The 17583-nt window shown below is 59.1% G+C and overlaps 2 protein-coding genes across 5 annotated transcripts in view; one reads left to right on the top strand and one right to left on the bottom strand.

The window, feature by feature from the left end:
- The first annotated feature begins 1418 nt into the window (after positions 1-1418).
- NDE1 (nudE neurodevelopment protein 1) lies at positions 1419-9221 on the top strand. 2 transcript variants are annotated; one of them, XM_077317137.1, is made up of 9 exons: positions 1419-1541; positions 3436-3544; positions 4564-4717; positions 5331-5479; positions 6090-6226; positions 6351-6530; positions 6918-7009; positions 7330-7457; positions 7729-9221. In XM_077317137.1, the coding sequence occupies exons 2-9, from the start codon at positions 3459-3461 to the stop codon at positions 7820-7822; spliced, it is 1020 nt and encodes a 339-aa protein (XP_077173252.1). In that variant the 5' UTR covers positions 1419-1541; positions 3436-3458; the 3' UTR covers positions 7823-9221. The 2 variants fall into 2 exon arrangements, with proteins under 2 accessions (XP_077173252.1, XP_077173253.1); XM_077317138.1 differs by lacking the exon at positions 1419-1541 and adding an exon at positions 1581-1659.
- MYH11 (myosin heavy chain 11) overlaps positions 9195-17583 on the bottom strand; it is a 40131-nt gene continuing 31742 nt past the window's right edge. For 2 of the 3 annotated variants that reach the window (XM_077317134.1, XM_077317135.1), the window contains 12 exons: positions 17379-17531; positions 16797-17045; positions 15299-15511; positions 14620-14832; positions 14077-14238; positions 13616-13744; positions 13241-13329; positions 13004-13127; positions 12660-12868; positions 12422-12530; positions 11635-11807; positions 9195-9871 (listed from right to left, as the gene is read on the bottom strand). In XM_077317134.1, coding sequence (XP_077173249.1) covers positions 9727-9871; positions 11635-11807; positions 12422-12530; positions 12660-12868; positions 13004-13127; positions 13241-13329; positions 13616-13744; positions 14077-14238; positions 14620-14832; positions 15299-15511; positions 16797-17045; positions 17379-17531 — 1968 coding nt within the window. In that variant the 3' untranslated portion in view covers positions 9195-9726. Of the gene's footprint in view, positions 9872-11095; positions 11129-11634; positions 11808-12421; positions 12531-12659; positions 12869-13003; positions 13128-13240; positions 13330-13615; positions 13745-14076; positions 14239-14619; positions 14833-15298; positions 15512-16796; positions 17046-17378; positions 17532-17583 lie in introns of all 3 variants that reach the window. The other variant, XM_077317136.1, reaches the window with a different exon arrangement.

The following is a 17583-nucleotide window of genomic DNA, read 5'->3' as shown; positions in this document are numbered from 1 at the left end:
CACACTTCCCCCCTGCTTGCCTACACACAACAGTTACTCAGTTAAGATTCTCTCTCTTTCTCCTCTCTTCCTTACTAAGTTCTGTCTCTCCCCAATAAAGCTGTCCTTTAAGCAGCCGGGGCTCCGCCCCCTCCGCATATCCAGGCTCTGCAAACAGACAACAGGATGCCGGATTAGCTAAGCACCTTGGTGGAAAAATATGCCCCCGCATTTAAATTTAATTGGGCAAATTGCAGGTGATTCATCCACTCAAAAAGGCCGTCAGCTGGGCCAAGCGTCCCAAGTATGTGCAGCAGGAGGATCCGGCTGGCTCAGGTCAGTGGCCCAATCCTGCGTTGGGCAAATCCGATGGATACCAGCTGCCCCTAGGCACAGGCGGGTGGCCATCACCCGGCATCTGGCAGAACCAGCAGGAGGGGCGGGTGCGAACAGGCCAGGGCTGGTTCAAGTCGTGCTTCAAAGCAGCAACTAGGCAGGCAACTGGGCCACCCCTGGGTGCCCATCATCTGTGCCTGCTTCGGTGAACCAAACTAAGGTGAGGGACGGACTGTGGGGAGGGGGGTGCCGATCTCTTCTTCCCCCTGTTGTCATTCAGTTTGTTTATGCCACGGTACAGCTTACCCCTTTCTCCCCTCCTCTGTTTCATCCTCACAAAAACCCTGCGGGGTAGGGGAGGCCGAGAGTGCCGTGACCCTAGGCCACAACCCCTGTAACCACAACACCACACTGGCTCTGCATGTCTACATGATGAGGGAGGTTCCAAGTCAAGCATCTTTCTGTGACACAAATAGCTGTCCCAGTAAAGGCGCTCCTTGCAGGGAGAAAGATAGTGCCTCAGGGACTCTTCTGAAGCAGCTATGTTTCCAAGAGATTGAGGAAGAGCCGAGATTAAAGGTTGGGGGAGGCTGGGGGGGGGATACACTTTAGGAAAGAGGGTGATGGGCACAGTGCCCTTGGGTGTCATGTTGGGGAATCATGAGTCCAGTTGGCACCTGAAAGTACAACAGAATTTAATTCTGGGAGATCTTTGGCCCCCGCCTGGAGGTTGGCACGCCAGGCTGCAACCAATCGACTTCCAGCCCCGCACCCGGATACAAATAATAAAATAATAATAACAATTTATTGTTAGCTTGTCCTTCCAGCGTAACACTAGAAAAGTTTGCAAAGTTTAAAAACATGAAACTAACTAAACGCCCTCAATTAAACCCCCCAGACAGCAGGTTGGCACCCCAAGCTACAACCCCCGGTAAACCCCCAGCGCCCGCCTGGAGGCTGGCAACTCGAGCTGTGGCCCCCGCCTGGAGGCTGGCAGCCAGGTCCCCCCCGCCCGCGGCGTCCTTTGAAGAAGAGAAACAAAGTTCCAACGGCCGTGGCGTCACGGCGTTCCGAGGGCGCTGATTGGAGGAGGCGCGCGGGCATCAGCCAATGGGGAGCCGCGTAGGGCCAGGCGGCGCCGTTTCGGACGGGAGAGGGACGCGCCGGCCATCGAGAGCCCCGCGGAGGAGGCAGGAGGGACAGACGGGCGGACGGCGGCGCCGGAGGTGAGCGGCTCCCCTTACCCGAGAGCACGCCCACCCTGCAGTGTCGGCCGCCGGGCGCAGCCTTCCTTGCAGGGAACCTACCCCAAGGCGGGCGAGGCGCGACTCTCACGCGTCTAAGGTTGGGTCCCGGAGCCTGGCGGGGCGGAAGGGGTGACTCATGTAGGGTCCGCCCCCCCAAAGGAGGGATGGGGTGGGGTAAGGGGACCAGGAGCCATTCTGGGAGATCTCCAGGCCACGCCTGGAGGGTGGCAACCGGAGCCCTCTCCTATGCTGGCAGATTTGGGGCTATTAAGATATAGATAGATTTATATTTATTTATATTATATTTATGACAGACAGACAGGCAGACCAAGTTGCCAGTCCTGGCAGGGGAAGGGGTTTGCAGCGGAGAGGGACACCGCCTGTGGGTCCAGAACCAGCCTGGATTCTGCAGGTGCCAACTGGAGAAGAAGTGCCCGGGCGGGCCCCCGACTCTGCAAAACGGGTGTTTCTCTCTCTGCCGCCACGTGCTGGCTCAGGGCCTGGTAAACAGCAGCCGTCCAAGGGGCACCAGGGCTCCGCTCTGCAGGGCTGTCTCTGCCACAGTAGATGGCGCCGGTTTGGTGCTTAGTGGGTGATGATGGGTGCCCCTCACCCAAAGGACCCTCAGCTTGTGTTAAGGTCTCTGTGTGGCTCCTGCACCCAGTGCAAATGGAAAATCCACACTCCTTGCTGTTCTACCAAAGGGTGGTGAGAAGATTTTGTTTTTTAAAGACCAATCATCATGACACCTCGTAGCAGCGTTGTAAAACTGTACCCCTCATTTCCTGGTCCCTCTGAATTCCCCCCATCTCGTTTAAGAAAGAAGCTGAGCTGTCGCTCTTTTTTGTTGCAGAGGTAGAAGGGGAAAGGCAGTGGGGAAAGGGCTGCATTTTGAAAGAACATGCCAGGAGTCCTTGCGGGAGAGATCATGACGTAGTTATCAGACTACTGACGTATGTCAGTTGCTTCTTTCTTCTGTTTTGGTAGAGAGAAGCGTTCAGCTGGGAAAACAGGACAGAATTAAAATTTAAAGGCAGGCAGGAGCGGATTGTTTTGGTCCGCCCGACTTGCAGGACAGGAAGGGGGCCGTGGCTTCCTGACTCATCGGCCCGGGGCAGTGGCCAGGAAGAGACGCTTGCCCGCTTCCCTGGCTGCAATCTCTCCCGCGTCCCAAATTACTGGGAAGGGCGTTAGGGAAACCTTTCCGGAATAACACAGGGACGCTGTCAGCCGCCTCCTTTATAGTTCCCTCGCCCTGCCGAGGAAATGCACGGCACTCAAGGAAAGCCGGATGGGGAACAGCACTAATGAGACGCTGTCCCCACAGCATTCAGCCGGGCCTTGAAACTGAGCACGGGCTTTTTGGGCCTCGCCTGCATTCCCCAGGGCTGAGGTCAGGGTGTCCCGAGCCCACAGCTGCCTCTGTTGTGTTCAAACAAGCACCACTGTGTCTCTTTCCCTCTCTGGTCAATACAGCACGGGTGTGCTTATTTACTTTGGAACTGAGTTTTAAAACTTAAGGTAATCGGAAGAGCCCTGCTGGATAAGGCCAGGGGACCATCTGGTCCAGCCTCCCGTCCCACACAGGGGCCAGCTACCTCGCAGGGTTGTTGTGGTGGCTTAATGCTGGGTCTGTGTGTTCCCACGGGAGCCCCTTTGCTCTGCTGCATTTGCTTCTTCCAAGTGTGGTTGTATTCTCTGGAGGGAGAGTGAGGACTCTGAACATGAGCAGAGTTAAGCCGTGGGCTTCCAAACACTCCTGCTGCTGCTGCCTCAGTCTGGGCTTGAACCCGGACGTCTGAGGGCTCCCACAGGGATGGAAAGGACAGATTCTGCCCCAACAGGATGGCGTTCTTTGCTCTCGTCCCTGCAGAAAGGTCACCTGGGCCAAACGCGATGGACGAAGCTGAGAGGAAACGCTTTGGATCCGTGGGAGAGGAAAGAGATTACTGGAAGGAGCAGGCCAGGCTGCACAAGCAGAGGTAACCCTCGTGGGCTTCCAGGGGAGGGGGCAGCCAGTGTGGAAGGGCCATTGTGGGGTGGGAGATGCGTTAACAAGTGCCTTCCACATAGGTCCTCGTGCTTCCAGAGCGGCACATGGATTTTATGCAAAGCCAAAAAAGGAAATCAAAACAGAACCTCACCAGAAAACTTAGGAACCCAAAGGGGAAGCTGCAAATATATATATATATTTCCAAATATTTATTGAATAAAGTGCACAGATTCAACATATTAAACATAAAGTAATCATGATATGGAGCAACATATTTCTAACTGCACATGAAATTGACCGCCAGAAGGGACCAAAGGCATTTTGACTGTGAGGGTTAAGGCTGGTGACCTCACTTCCTGACTCAGTTCTGATTGGCTGAGGCTGGTGATCTCACTTCCTGACTCAGTTCTGATTGGCTGAGGCTGGTGACCTCATATCCTGACTCAGTTCTGATTGGCTGAGGCTAGTGACCTCACTTCCTGACTCAGTTCTGATTGGCTGAGGCTGGTGTTCTCACTTCCTGACACAGTTCTGATTGGCTGAGGCTGGTGCTCTGGCTGAGGCTGGAACTCTCACTTCCTGACTCAGTTCTCATTGGCAGAGGCTGGTGACCTCACTTCCTGACTCAGTTCTGATTGGCTGAGGCCCGTGCTCTAACTTCCTGACTGAGGTCTGATTGGTTGAGGCAGGTGTTCTCACTTCCTGATTCAGTTCTGATTGGTTGAGATTGGTGTCCTCACTTCCTGACTCAGTGCTCAGCCAATCAGAACCGAGTCAGGAAGTGATATTACCAGCCTCAGCCAATGAGCACTGACTCAGGAAGTGACAGCACCAACCTCAACCAATCAGAACTGACTCAGGAAGTGAGGTCACCAGCCTCAGCCAATGAGCACTTACTCAGGAAGTGAGAGCGCCTGCCTCAGCCAATCCAAACTGAGTCAGGAAGTGAGACCACCAGCCTTTCCAGAGGTGCAGCTCCATTCCCACCTCCGGCCTTCCTCCTTTCAGTGCCGAGGACGCCCAGGAGGAGCTGCGGGAGTTTCAAGAAGGCAGCCGGGAGTATGAAGCGGAACTGGAGGCCCAGCTGCAGCAGATCGAGTCCCGGAACAAGGACCTCTGCTCGGAGAACGGCCGGCTGCGCCTGGAGATCGAGGCGGTCAAGGTCAGCGTGAGGCCGGGGGCCGGGGCGGGCAGGGGTCTGGCTCTCCCCCTGGGTGTGGCCGTCAAGCATCGGCCCCCAAATTGCGACTGTGCTTGGTCAGCCTGGAGCCTGCTGACGGGGCTTGAGTCTCTTGGCCAGAGAGGAGGGCCCCAGATGGACGGGAGCCTTTGGGGCTGTTGGCACCCTCTTGGCCAGAGCATGAGGCAAGAGCCCGTCACCCTGGGACACAAAGGGCCCCTTTATCCGAGCGGCAGCCGGCCGGGGAGGGAACAGAGGCCCGATTGAAGCCCCGGTCAGCTGGCAGCTCTGGAGACGAGCTGGGAGCGCTTTCTGTGGGCTGGCCTGCTGGGGACCCCGAGAGAGGAGGAAGACCGGGCCAGAAATGTCCAGGGGGAACCTGGCGGTGGAAGGGGGGGTGGGTGGTGATGGGAGGGGGTGCGAGGCTGACCCCGTTGTGAGGCCGGTCGGCGGCAACCTGGCCAAGGGCCCCCACTGAGAAATGGCTGCAGGCTGACTCTGGAGTCGGCTCTCCTGGCTTCCCTGTCCTGGCACTTCTCCCACCCCCTCCCATGGAGCTCCCGGCCTGTAATCTGGGTCTGTTTTGGGGGGCCAGGAGAGGCTATCGGCACAGCAGTCCGAAGCCCACCAGCAGATCTCTGCCTTGGAGGAGGAGCTGGCCCAGACTCGAGGCGTCAGAGACCAGCTGCAGAAATACATCCGGGAACTGGAGCAGTCGAACGACGACCTGGAAAGGGCCAAGAGGTACCAGCTGGCCTGGCAAACGTCTCCAGTCGGGGGCTTATCATCCCCTCCCCCCAAAAAAGAGAAGCACCCTTGATTAAGCGTATGCCTCTCCCGACCGTTCTTGGACAGCAGCTGGGGGCGTGGTCTACGAGTGCTCTTCAGAAAGAGGGCGTGGCTAGTGGGGAGTCTGCCCAGCAGGACTCCTGATTGGCTGTGCAGATCAAAGGGCGTCCTCTGAAGCAGAGTTGGCACCTTAGAGCTGTACTCGACCCACCCACCCCACCCTTGTCAGGACCCCAAGGGTGCCCCACAGGCACAAGAAGGGCGACGAGGGGGCAGATCCCAGTTGGTACGGCCACCAGGGAAGTCAAAGGGGCCATAGGCTGGTCACCGTCGGCCGGTCCGACCTTGCAGGGTTGTTGGGAGGAAGGACGCTGCTGGGGGCTGCTGGGGAGGGGCAGTCCCCACTGTGGGGCAAAGCGCTCTGTCCAGACCCACATCCGTGAAATAGATCCCTGCTCCCTCTTTGCAGCAGCCCTGCGTGAGACGGTGGCTGAACCAAGACTGGGGCTCAAATGCCCCCCTGACTCACGTGAGGGCCTTGCCCCTTCTCCCCCCCCCCCTGCAGGGCCACGATTATGTCCCTGGAAGACTTTGAGCAGCGCCTGAACCAGGCCATCGAGCGGAACGCCTTCCTGGAGAGCGAGCTGGACGAGAAGGAGGACCTGCAGGAGTCTGTGCAGCGGCTGAAGGACGAGGCCCGAGGTGGGCGGAGGGGAGGGAGGGGCTTTCCCCCCGGCTCCCGGAGGGGCCCTGGGTGGTGACGGGCCCCTGTGCCAGCGGGGCACGGCTGCCCCTGTAACGGTCTCCTTCCTCCCCCCCCCCCCAGATCTACGCCAAGAACTGGCCGTGCAGCAGAAGCAGGACAAGCCGGAGGACTCAGGCCGGGGGCTGCCGGAAGCCGAGCAGATGGAGACAGACCTCCCCACCCCCAGGCTTCCCCCTGCAACCCCCGGGGCGCCCCGAGGGCCGAGGGAAGGCAGAGGGACCCCCAGGACGTTCAGGAGAGGTGAGAGGGTGCTGCTCCCTCGATAGCCCTTGGAAAACCCGGGGGATTTGGGCGATGCCACGGCTCCTGCTCGGGCTGCGTGGGAGAGGCCGGTGAGGCTGTTGACGGACGTCCGACGGGCCATGAATGGGGCTCGGAGGCCTTCGGTGGTTTGTTGGCCGGGGCCTTTTCCCGCAGTTTGTGGCCCCTTCGAAGGGAGGTCCCGACCCAACAGGGAGGTCTTCAGCGGTCAGTCGCTGCCTGTGGGCTTGCGGTGGACCCTGAGGAGCCAGCCAGCAAACTGGAGGCAAAGATTTCCAGGGGCAAAACTGGCCTTCTAGGGGTCTCAGGGGGTTTGGGCCTGTGCTGCATGAATCGCTGTTGAGTTTCCTTTCCGTTTCCCCCCAGGCTTGGAGGACGGCTACAGCGGCACCCCGCTCACCCCGGCCGCCCGGATTTCGGCCCTCAACATCGTGGGGGACCTGCTGCGGAAAGTGGGGGTGAGTCCACGGGGGAGGGGGGCTGTTCCTGGGGTTTGGCAGGGCCTTTCGGGTCAACACAGCTCCCCAAAACAGTTGGGCCTGGAAGGAGGGGTGAGTTGGGTCAGCCCCTGGAGCAGCCAGGTGTGCAGGGATGGGGTGGGGTGGGCTGGGGTGGGGCGACAACCACCTGCTTGGACAAGGTGAAGCTGGACGGGGGCATTCACTTAACCCCCCCCCTGCAGCTTTCAGTGCCCCCCAGGCCCCAAATCCTTCTTGGGCCCAGCTGCTCTTAGAACTCGCTCGGTTCAGAACGGGGACCGACCCAGATTTCTCCGCAGGCGCTGGAATCCAAGCTGGCCTCCTGCCGCCACTTTGTGTATGACCAGACGCCCTTCCGAAGCGCCTTCCCCACACCCGTGGGCTCCAGCAGGGACGCCCTGGACCGGCGGCTGAGCGGGCCCCACGGGTGAGCCAGCCCCACCTCGGGTTCCTTCCGGAAACGTGGACCGCCGTGCAGAGGCTGACGGAGCTGGGAGGGGAGGCAGTGGGGTTCCTGTCGCTTTTGGGGGATGGCTCGGCCCCTCTGCTGCAGCCCACCCTGAGCAGGTTTCTGTGGGGCCGTTCATCCCAACCCCTTCTTATTTCTGCCCAAACGGTGAGGGGCTGGAAGCCAGCTCAGCGGCCCCTCCGGAGACTCCGTCCTGAAAGCGACTCTCTTCTGTTTGTTTGCAAACCAGGCTGGTGCAGCGGCTGGAGATGCGAGGGGCCCCCTTGAGTGTCCCCGGGCCCATGGGCCTCCCGCCCCAAGGAGTCGTCCAGATGCTGCTCTGAGGCCTCCTCGGGAGAAGGGGGGGCTTCCCCATCCCCCCCCCACCACCACCCCATCCGTAACAGGACACTAACAGTCAGTCACTCCCCTGCGGTGTGGATGAAGAGGCAGGACGAAAGACCCCGGAGGAGAGAATGAGACGCACGGTCTTCCACCTGGCCCGGAGGTGCAGGATGATGCACAACCTCCCTGCGAGGAAGGCCGGCCTGCTTTGACGTTCTCCGGAGGGCGAAGAATGTTCTCCCCCCACCCACCGTCTGACTCTTTCGATCCCTTTCCCCAGATACTCACCTGCCTAACGGAGCCTTACAAATCTACGCCATTCTGTCCACGTGGGCCAGCTGGACTTCCCGTGCTCCCTAAGGGAGGGGGGCCAGCGTGGACAATAATGCTGCCGAAGGGGGGCGGGATCCTCTTCTGCAGGAGCCGGAGGTTGGGTTTATCAGCCACGCCCTGCTTCCCCTCTCTGAGGATTTTGGCCGCTCTCTCTCGCCCCCCAAGTGCCTTTTGGACTTCCCCGGAATTGCGGCCCCCAGAAGCGATGGCAGGTGTTTGTCGAAAGGAAGGTGCTGTCTTTTTCTACGCCGCTCACACGGCTGTCCTCGCCCGACCACCTTGTGGTCTCAGGATACGCTTGTGGGCGTGTTAGAAAGCTGCCGGGGCATCCCGTCCCGTTTGGCCCTGGGCCCATTTTTTGGATGGAAGCTTGTATCGTGTTGGCATAAACCAAAGAGAAGAGGGTTTGGTGGTCCAGTGTGGTGCTTTCGTAGCCAGCGGAGGGAGAGGGGTCCCCTAGGCGCCTGGCGGCCTCAGAGGAAACTCTTCTCCTTGGGCAGCAGTTTGGGCTTTCGGCTGAGTCCCTGAAGGGCGGGACCTTGGCTGGTTTCCTTGCAGCCTGGGCTGAATCGGCCATCCCTCTGCAGCTGTTTGGGAAGGCTGGAAACAGCCAGGGTGGTGCAGGAAGGCGGAAAGGCCCTGAGCTGGTTGGGGCCTCTTCTGCATCAGCCGTAGCTACAAAGTCACCCCCAGAATCACCCCCAGCCTGCCAGCCTCTTTAGGGACCGGCGAAGGGGAGCAGAGACCCCCTCAGTGGCTCCTGGCCAGCAGGTCGGGAGGGGAGGGTCTTTCCGGGGCAGGGGGGCTCTTTGGGGGTCCACAGTGGGAGGGCTTCTGGAGGGCAGGAGGCGCTGATCAGGGCGCGGCCAGGGACAGGGGAATGCAGAAGTATCACCCTCCCTCCTTCGGGGTTTCTCCTGTTTTGTGACGTCACAACCTGGCAGCCAGCTGGGTTTTTCATTTAGGGGAGAGGGTTGGGAAGCTCCAAACGCCACACCTGCCCCCCGGGAAACCCCGGCAGGAATTCCAAAACAAACGTGAGTTTATAAACCTTTTTTTAATTATTATTATTATTAGTGTGTTTTTGTAAAGCCCGTTTGGAAATGCAGAGACAGTCGACGTATTCTGTTTGGCCCGTTCCTCCCTCCCCAAATGAAAAGGAAAGTGGCCATGGGGGGGGGCACCTGGTCTAGGCAGCCTAGCAGCGTTGGGGGTGCAGCAACACCTGGGAATGAGGGGGTCAGCAAGAGAGGGGAGGGGGCGGTGCCCTTCCTGGGGGTCTCGTCCCCCTCCATGAAGCAGAGTGGGGCAGCATCGACTCCGGGGGGGGGGGAGGCCTTGCACGGTGGTCACACAAGCGTCCGGTGGGTGTCCTGGAGAGAGAGGCAGCGGGGCTCTTCCCGGGGCCGTGGGGTGGGGTGGGGACAGGGCGTTGGCCGGAGGGGTGCTGCGGACGGCGCTTGAAGGATGCACCCCACACCACGGATGGGCACACCCCCGGGGTCGGCCCTGGAGGTCCTGGGTCTCCTCCTTTGGCAAGCGTGTGTGTGTGTGTGTGTGTGTGGGGGGGTTATTCGCTGGCTTTCGTTCCGTTGAAGTCTCCGTCTCGGGCGTCCACTTCCTCCTCGGACCCCTCTGCGGCCGCGTTTTCGACCAGCCTCCGGCCCCCGCCCGAGCGCCGAGGAGGGGCGAAGGAGGCCGGTTCGTTCCCGCGCCTGGGGAGACAAAATCAGGAGGGCGACAAAGTGAAGGTTTCTCCCTGGCCGTCCCTGACGGAAGGGGGGCTTCGGTCCTGGGGCTGCCGCCCTTGGGTCTGTGGGGTTTCATCGACGGACTTTTTGACGCTGCTCCGGACGGGCCTTTTGTGCTGTTTTGACTGATGATGCACACCTTGGGTACCAGGGGGGAGGGGAGGGGAGGGGGAGGCATGTCTGGGGGTCCCAAGCCAAGGCCAGCCCTTCTGCTAGGAGAGGTGCCCCTTCGGAGGTGTCCTGCTGCCCTCTCCCTGCCCTTCACGCCCTGCGGCAGGTGAGACAGGCTGAACAGTCGGCCAGAGGAGGACAATGCAGGGGGGGTCGCACCAAAAATGGAAACAAACAAAGGCCCGCGGAAATAACGGTTGTGCCCGGAAGAGAAAAGCCCCCGTGGGGGACGGCGAGGCCTCGTGTGTCCCTCCCGTGCCCCCGTAAGAGAGGGGTGGCGAAACAGGAAAGCCCAGCGTTCTTGCAAAAGAGGTGCCACAAATATTACAGAAGGGGGCTGGCTGGGGGGGCCGGAAACCCACGGAAAGCTCCCGGTTGCAGAGTGTGGGAGCGGGTTCATCGATCCGGCACGGCCTTTGGCACGGCCAGGTCTCTGCGGCTGGACAAGAGGGGGCAGCCCAGCTTCTGAAATAAACCGGCTGGTCCCTGCGTGATTTTATTCCTGGCACAGCAAGTCTTGGGTCTGCGATGCCTGCAGGAGGTGAGCTCTGCACCTGAGAATGCCAGACTGCAATCCGGAAGGCCTGCGTTCGAATCCCCACTCTACCCCAGCAAAGGCCTTGGGGCCAATCATACACCGTCAGACTAGCCTACCCTGCAAGGCCGTTGTGAGGATGAGACGGAAAAGTAGAAATGACGCGAAGTAAACTAAACAACCATCGGATGATAACTGCGTGTGGCATTTTTCTCGTGTGTGTGTGGTTATAATATTTTATCAGGTTCCTTGAGCAGAAATTTGTGGCAAAATTTGGAGTGGGGGCGGGTTGCTGACCACCTGACCGGGGATCGGGGGAGGGGGTGGGGATCTGTAATATTTGTCTCTTTTGGCTGCAGACGCACACTGCTGTGTAGCTATCCAAGCCTCCACAGTTGGCAGGAGTCTGACATGGATGGAGGGAGAGGGGAAGGGGCAGAACGGCACGACAGAAGCAGACTGCAACGCAGAAGGCCTGATACCTGCTCAGTCACTGCGGAGGCTCCGGGTTTCCCCTGCAAAGAAACAAGCAGCCCTGAACAGTTAGTGGCCGTGCCCCGTGGGGGGTGGTGGTCTCTGAATGGGGGCAGGGGGAGAATTTTGCAGCCGTCACCTCCTCCTGTGGGGCAGGGGGCCACTTGGGAAGGGGGCTGTGCTGATGTCCCTCCGGCCACTCCCCTCGTACGGTCTTGGTGGGCTGGGCAGGCGTGAGTAAGGAGTAAGGGGTAAGGGAACCGGTTGGAGACCCCCGTGTGCCTTTGGTGCTCCTGCCAGGTGATGCCCTCCTTTTTGACTCGGCTGGCGTGGGGCTTACGGGGTATTTGTCATGAGGCTTCTTGGTGCAGAAGGTGCAACCCGACAGAGGGAAGCCCCCCTCCCTCCTCCGCCCGCCGGCTCCCTGCCCTGCCCTGCCCTGCCCTGCCCTGCCCTGCCCTGCCCTGCCCTGCCCTGCCCTGCCCTGCCCTGCCCTGCCCTGCCCTGCCCTGCCCTGCCCTGCCCTGCCCTGCCCTGCGGGGCCCACCTGAGCTTGTTCTTGAGGGCCGTCACCTCCCGGCCCATGGCCTCGTTGCTCTCCGTGGCTTCGTCCAGCTCCCGCTGCAGCTTCCGGCGGCTGGCGTTGATGCGCTGCGATTCTTCCTCCGACTCCTCCAGCTGGCGCTTGAGCTGCTTCACCCGGGTGCTCGCCTTGTCGGCCTGGAGCGGGGAGAGGGGAGAGGAGGTTGGGGGGGGGGAGGTGGGGAACGGGGGGGGGGGCTGCGCTTCAGCCCTGGAGCCCGCAGAAGGCCCCCCAGCAGCATCTACGGCTAAAAAGGACCCGGCAGGAGGGAAGCGGGAGGCCCCTTTTCTGCCTAAGACCCTGGAGAGCGGCTGCCAGCCTGAGCAGGCAATACCCACCTTGATGAACTAAGGGTCTTACACAGCATCAGGCAGCCTCATCTGTAGGTGCATTTCGGCGTCCGTGTGACATGGCTGGACCTTTCACTGGCCCCAGAACTGGTCACTCCCCTCCCTTTTTCTTGGCTTCGTTTTATCAAACCAAAAGTGCTTTCTGTCACTTCTCTGCAACTCTGGGAGGGAGGTGGGCTGGCGTCCCCACACGGGCAACCCCCCCCCCCCCAAAAAAAATTATAGGCTGAACTGCTGTCTTGGTGAAGGTCACCGGGTCAGTTTGTAGCAGATGTGACATTTGAACCCAGGTCCTTCCCAGGTAGTGCTCATTGCTTCTGAAGTTCTCAGGCTCCCTTTAAGCCCCGCCCCTTCCTACCAGGTTAGCCCCACCCCCCTCCCGTGTCATTGGCTGTGCTCACCTGGTCTTTGTACTGCTCCGCCTGCTTCCTCTCATCCTCCACCTGGAGTAAAACCTCCTTCAGCTTCTTGTCTTTCTGCCGCAGAGTCTTTGCTGCAGCCTGTTTTTCCCTGGGGGGGGGGGGAGGAGAAGAGGCTTACAGGAGGAGGCTGCAAGGGATGGGAATCTGCTGGGCCCTCCCAAAAAGAGTCACCTGGCAGGAATCCCCCACCTTTCGCCCTCCTCCCCAAACCACCTACCGGGACTCCTGCTCCACCTGCTCCTCCAGCTGGGCGATTTTGGCTTCCAGGGCCGTGATGGTGGCCTTGAACTTGGACTTGACGGCCCCTTCCATCTCCTGCAGCTTGGCCTTCAGCTCCTTGTTCTGCCTCTCCAGCTGCTGACGCGCGCTCTCGTTCTTCTGGGCCGTGGTCCGCTCCGTGGCCAGCTCGTTATTAAGTTGCTCCGCCTGGAAAACCACGAGCACGGAACGAGCCTCGTGAGTCCGGAGAGGGCGGTAGCAGTTCGGAGGAGCTGCAGCGCAACCCCTGACTCCGGCGTCCCTCCCCCTCGCCCCCGGGCCCCCCTCCCTCCCTCCACTTGCCTGCTGCACGGCCTTGCGGAAGCGGTCGCTCATGGCTTCCATGTTGCCCTGCTCTTCTTCGAGCTCCTCCTCCATCTGGGAGATGCGGGCCTCCAAGCGCCGTTTCTCGTCCAGGAGACTCGTTCTAGGAACACCCGGAAGGTCAGGAAGGAGAGGTAGCCTCACGGGGTCAGGAGCTTGAGCCATCTAAGAACTGAGTGTCCACTTGCGGCACGCTCCGTGTCCCGGCCGGCTTACCTTCCAGAGGCCGAGCTGGCCAGCTCTTCCGCCAGGTCTTCCTTCTCCTGCTCTGCTTGTTTCCGAGCCCTTTCGGCCGCCGCCAGATCCTGGAGGAGTCACAAGAGAGAGTAGCTGCAACTCAGCGCAGCAAAGAGCGGGTGGCAGAATGTCCTGGGACACCCACAAGCTTGCTCTGCGGCCATGGCGAGCCATCTTGGATCAGGCTAACTGGGCATCCAACCTAGCAACGCTGGCCAAAATCCAGGTGCCGTCAGGAGCTCCACCAGAGGGCCGGAAAGTCCGGGCACATGGAGAACCTCCAAAACGTAGGCCTGGGTCCCTGTGGAGCTGAGGCCCTCTCAGGGCTCCCGCCGCCCCCCCGACTTCCCTCACCTCTTGCAGCTGCATCAGCTCCGCCTCCAGGTTCTTGGCCTTCTTCTCGTTCTCCCGGGCCGTGGTGAAGATCTCCTCTCGGGCCGCCCGGGCATCGTCCAGTTCCCGCTGGAAGTCCTTCATCTGGGCCTGAGAGGTCCCGCGGGAAACAAGAGCTGCTTTATCAACAGTCTGATTCACTTGCCTACATGTTTTTGGGATCTGCCACCACAACCATCCTAAGGCACGCTTGGAAAGACAGAGGACGGCCCTCTGAATGGCCGCACGGAAAACTCCACGGCTGCCGTGGGCATTTGGGCACCTGCTGACTCCTTTTCTGGGACTCGGGCCCCTTTCAAGGGCCCCAAACTGGACGAAAGCGCTTCCTGTTTCCAGCCGAGGAAGCAGCAGGGTCCGCCTTGGGGTCCCCAGATGACCCCGGGCAGAGACCCGGGCGTGGCCGCTGCTCTTGAGTCCCCCACCTGGAGCTTCCGGAGCTGCTTGATGGCCTCTTCGCGGCCCTTGTTGGCCGAGTCCGCCTGGCCTTCCAGGTCCTTGATGTCGACCTCCAGTTTCTTCTTGGCCGCTGCCGCCAGGGCACGCTGCTTCCGCTCATCCTCCAACTCCGTCTCCAACTCGTGGAGCTGACCGGGGACAAAGAGGCCGTCAGGGTGGACGGGAATGGGGTGTGTAGCACAAACAAACACACACACAACAACAACAACAACAACAGCAACAACAACCACCGCTGCACAGCTGAACATGGAAACAGAAGGCACCACGTAATCCGTTTCCTAAATTGGTGGCCATCTCCTTTCTGGTCATCTGCAACCCCCCAGATTTGGGGATCCTTTGCTAGCTGGCTACCCCCCAACTGCCTCTCTCCACCCCCAACGCAGCCAGTTTGGGGCTCTTCCAAGATGGCGGCTCTCCTTTCCCCTTCAAGGAAAGCGAACTTCTTCTAACCATCCCTGATTATCGAGGAAGCCAAGAGTCCCCGGAGGGGGGAGACGGCGGCTGCATACCTGCTTCTGGAGCTGCCTCCTCTTCTCCTCGTTCTGCTCGTCCCGGGCCTGCAGGTCTCGCTCGAACTGGCCCTTGAGGGCCTGCATGTTGACCTCCAGCCGCAGCTTGGCGTCCTCGGTGGCCTGCAGCTCGTCCTCCAACTCCTCCAGCTGGGTCTTCATCTCCTCCACCTGCTGCTCCAAGGCCCGCTTCGATTTCTCCAGGTCGTGGACCTTCAAGAGACGGAGGACAGGGTGTTACGGGATCCTGCACTCAGCAGGGCGTGGGACTGGGGGGCCTGGGGGGGCCCCTTCCAACTCTGGTTCTTTGGGGGGAGCAGAACGGGCGGGGATCCAAAAACAGGGTCCAGATTCCGTGATCTGTATTCATTTCAGTGGATTTCAAGGGGGAGTTTATCCCATTGCCCCCACACCCATCCTGGCAGCCCCCAGGTCAAAGAATCAGCCCCCCGCCTTTCCCAAAAATTCCTTGGTCCCGGGGAGCACAAAGACGCAGGTCTGCAGGACCCCACAGGTTCTCTCCTTGCCTGCCTGCTCCTTATTTGGGGAGATTTGAGGGTGGGGCCTGGGGAGGGCGGCCACAGGGGGCCGGGACGGACTGCAGTGGGGTGCAGTGCCACAGAATGCACCCTCCCGCGCAGCCATCTTTTCCCGCCCCATGGCCCGGAGAGGGCCTTACGTTCTTGCCGACGTCGTCCTTGGAGCTGACGAGGTCCTCCATCTCCGCCTTCAGCAGCTTGTTGGTCCTCTCCAGCTCCTCCCGGGTTTCCAGGGCTTCCTCGAGGGCCCGGGCCAGCGAGAGCGCTTTGGTCTCCTTCTCGCGGGCTTCGGCCTCCGCGCGGTCTCTTTCCTCCGCGTATTTGGAGGAGATGTTCTTCTCCTCGGCCAGCATCTGCAGGGAAGGAGTCAAGGGTCGCACAGGGAGCCCAAGTGCTCGTGGTGCTGCTTGTTTCGGGAAGGGCTGTGGGCTGCCCCGGATTTCCTCTGCCTGTTACAACTTTGGTTCCTGTAAAGAGGGGCTTTTGACCCCGCTAAGTCATGCCCCAAACGCCCGAATGGGCTCATCTGCCCCTCTCACCAGAGAGAAGAAGGCAGTTTATTGGACGTGGAATTGCATCCTCTCCGTGAGCCAGACAGAGTGCCTGGGTCTTTTGCCAAGCTATGGGTCCTCTGCCCTATATTTTTACCATCCTTCAGGCCCCGAACTGCGGTGAGCATGTATGCTAGCAAGATTCAGTGCTCTCCCTTCTGCTGTTCTCCAAGGGAGGTTTTTTAAAAATGGCCTACTCTGCAAGGATGTATGTCTGTGATTCTCACTGTGTTTTTCTCCTCTCTGCCCCACGCCAGGATCCGGGGGCAGCTCCTCAGCCCACTTTGTGCTGAACAACACGGGGTGGAGAGGAGCAGAGACTGAGGTCAACTTCTGACTCGGAAACAAAAACTCTCCTCGTCGCTGAATCGGTTGCCAAGTTTCTACAGCTGCCTGTGTTTGTTGAACAATTAACATTTTATGACGAAGGTTTTTGTCTTCTTTTTTTTTTTTGTATTCCGATAAAGGTCTTCTGATCTTGAATAAATTCACTTTTAAGCTGAATATTTTTAGGGTTTTAATATTAACAATGTTTATTTTATTGCTATTGTGTTATCTTATCGTCATCTTTTGTATTAATAGTTGTTGAACAATTAGCACTTAACGATGTTTAAGGCCTTCCGATTCTGAATAAATTCGTTTTTACACTGAGTATAAATTATATTTTAGGGTTTTCATATTCATCAGGCTTACTTTATTGTTATTGTGTTGTTTTATTGCTGGCCTTTTAAAACGTATCGTCACATTTTTAGGCCATCCCTCCAAAAAGTTAAAAACCCACAATTACAAACTGAATCTAAAACTTGAGCAGCAGCACAGAAAATATAAAATCTTAAGGGCATGCTTCTGTCGTTACCCGCCTTAGCCTTCAGGGAGGGGTGGGATACAAATAAAACTATTTTATTATTATTAATCTATTCAGTTTCCTAGCCCATTAACTGGGAAGGGAGATGGGGGTCAGGAATGCCCCAAAGAGACATCTTGATCCGAGGAGTTTTGAAGACCTGCAGCCATCTCCAGCCCCCCCCCCCCCCCATTTCAGCTTCCTGCCTAAGCGGAGAACATGCAGGGAGGGGGAGTCTCTTGCCTGGTCAAACTTCTTCTGCTTCTTCTCCAAATTGGAGACCAGCTGTCTTTGGTTGTCCAAGTCGACCAGGAGGTCGTCCAGCTCCTGCTGCAGCCGGTTCTTGGTTTTCTCCAGTTTGTCGTAGGAAGCCGATTTCTCCTCGAACTCTTGTGTGAGGCCTTCGATCTCCTTCTGGAGTTTCTTCTTGCTCTCCTCCACACTCTCCACGGTGCTGGCGTACTCCTGGATCTTCCGCTTGGAGTCGGAGAGCTGCGATTCGGGTCGGGATGCGAAAAAGCAAACAGTTAGGAGACCCGAAGCGTGCCCAAACGGCAGAGATTCGGTGGCTCCGTTTACAAACGCAGAAGGACAGAAGCAGGCATCTTGGAGCCATCTGGTGTGGCGTTATGGTTAGAGCATCACGAGACCAGATCTGGGAGACCAGAGTTCGAATCCTGACTCTGCCGTGGGACCTCAGTGCGTGACCTTAAGAAGCCTTACCCTCCCCTCCCCTTGCAGGCTGTTGTGGTGAAGTGGAATAAGACCGAAAACGCACTGCGATCACAGTGGCCCTGACAGCTTGCGACTTGGAGCCAGGCTCACCTGGACGGTCAGGGTGGAGATGTGCCTCTCCAGGTTCTGCTTGGCCTCCACCTCTTCGTCCAGCTGCTCCTGCAAGCTGTTCTTCTCGTCCTCTATCTGGCGGAGTTTCGTGGACAGGTTGAGCTTCTGCCGGGTTTCCTCTTGGAGGAGCTCCTGGGGGAGAATTGGGAAGGCCACAAGATCAACGCGTCAGTCTCTCCTCAAA

The sequence above is a fragment of the Paroedura picta genome, chromosome 17, assembly GCF_049243985.1.
Source record: "Paroedura picta isolate Pp20150507F chromosome 17, Ppicta_v3.0, whole genome shotgun sequence".
NCBI lineage: Eukaryota > Metazoa > Chordata > Lepidosauria > Squamata > Gekkonidae > Paroedura > Paroedura picta.
This window is presented reverse-complemented; position numbering and strand designations above follow the sequence as displayed.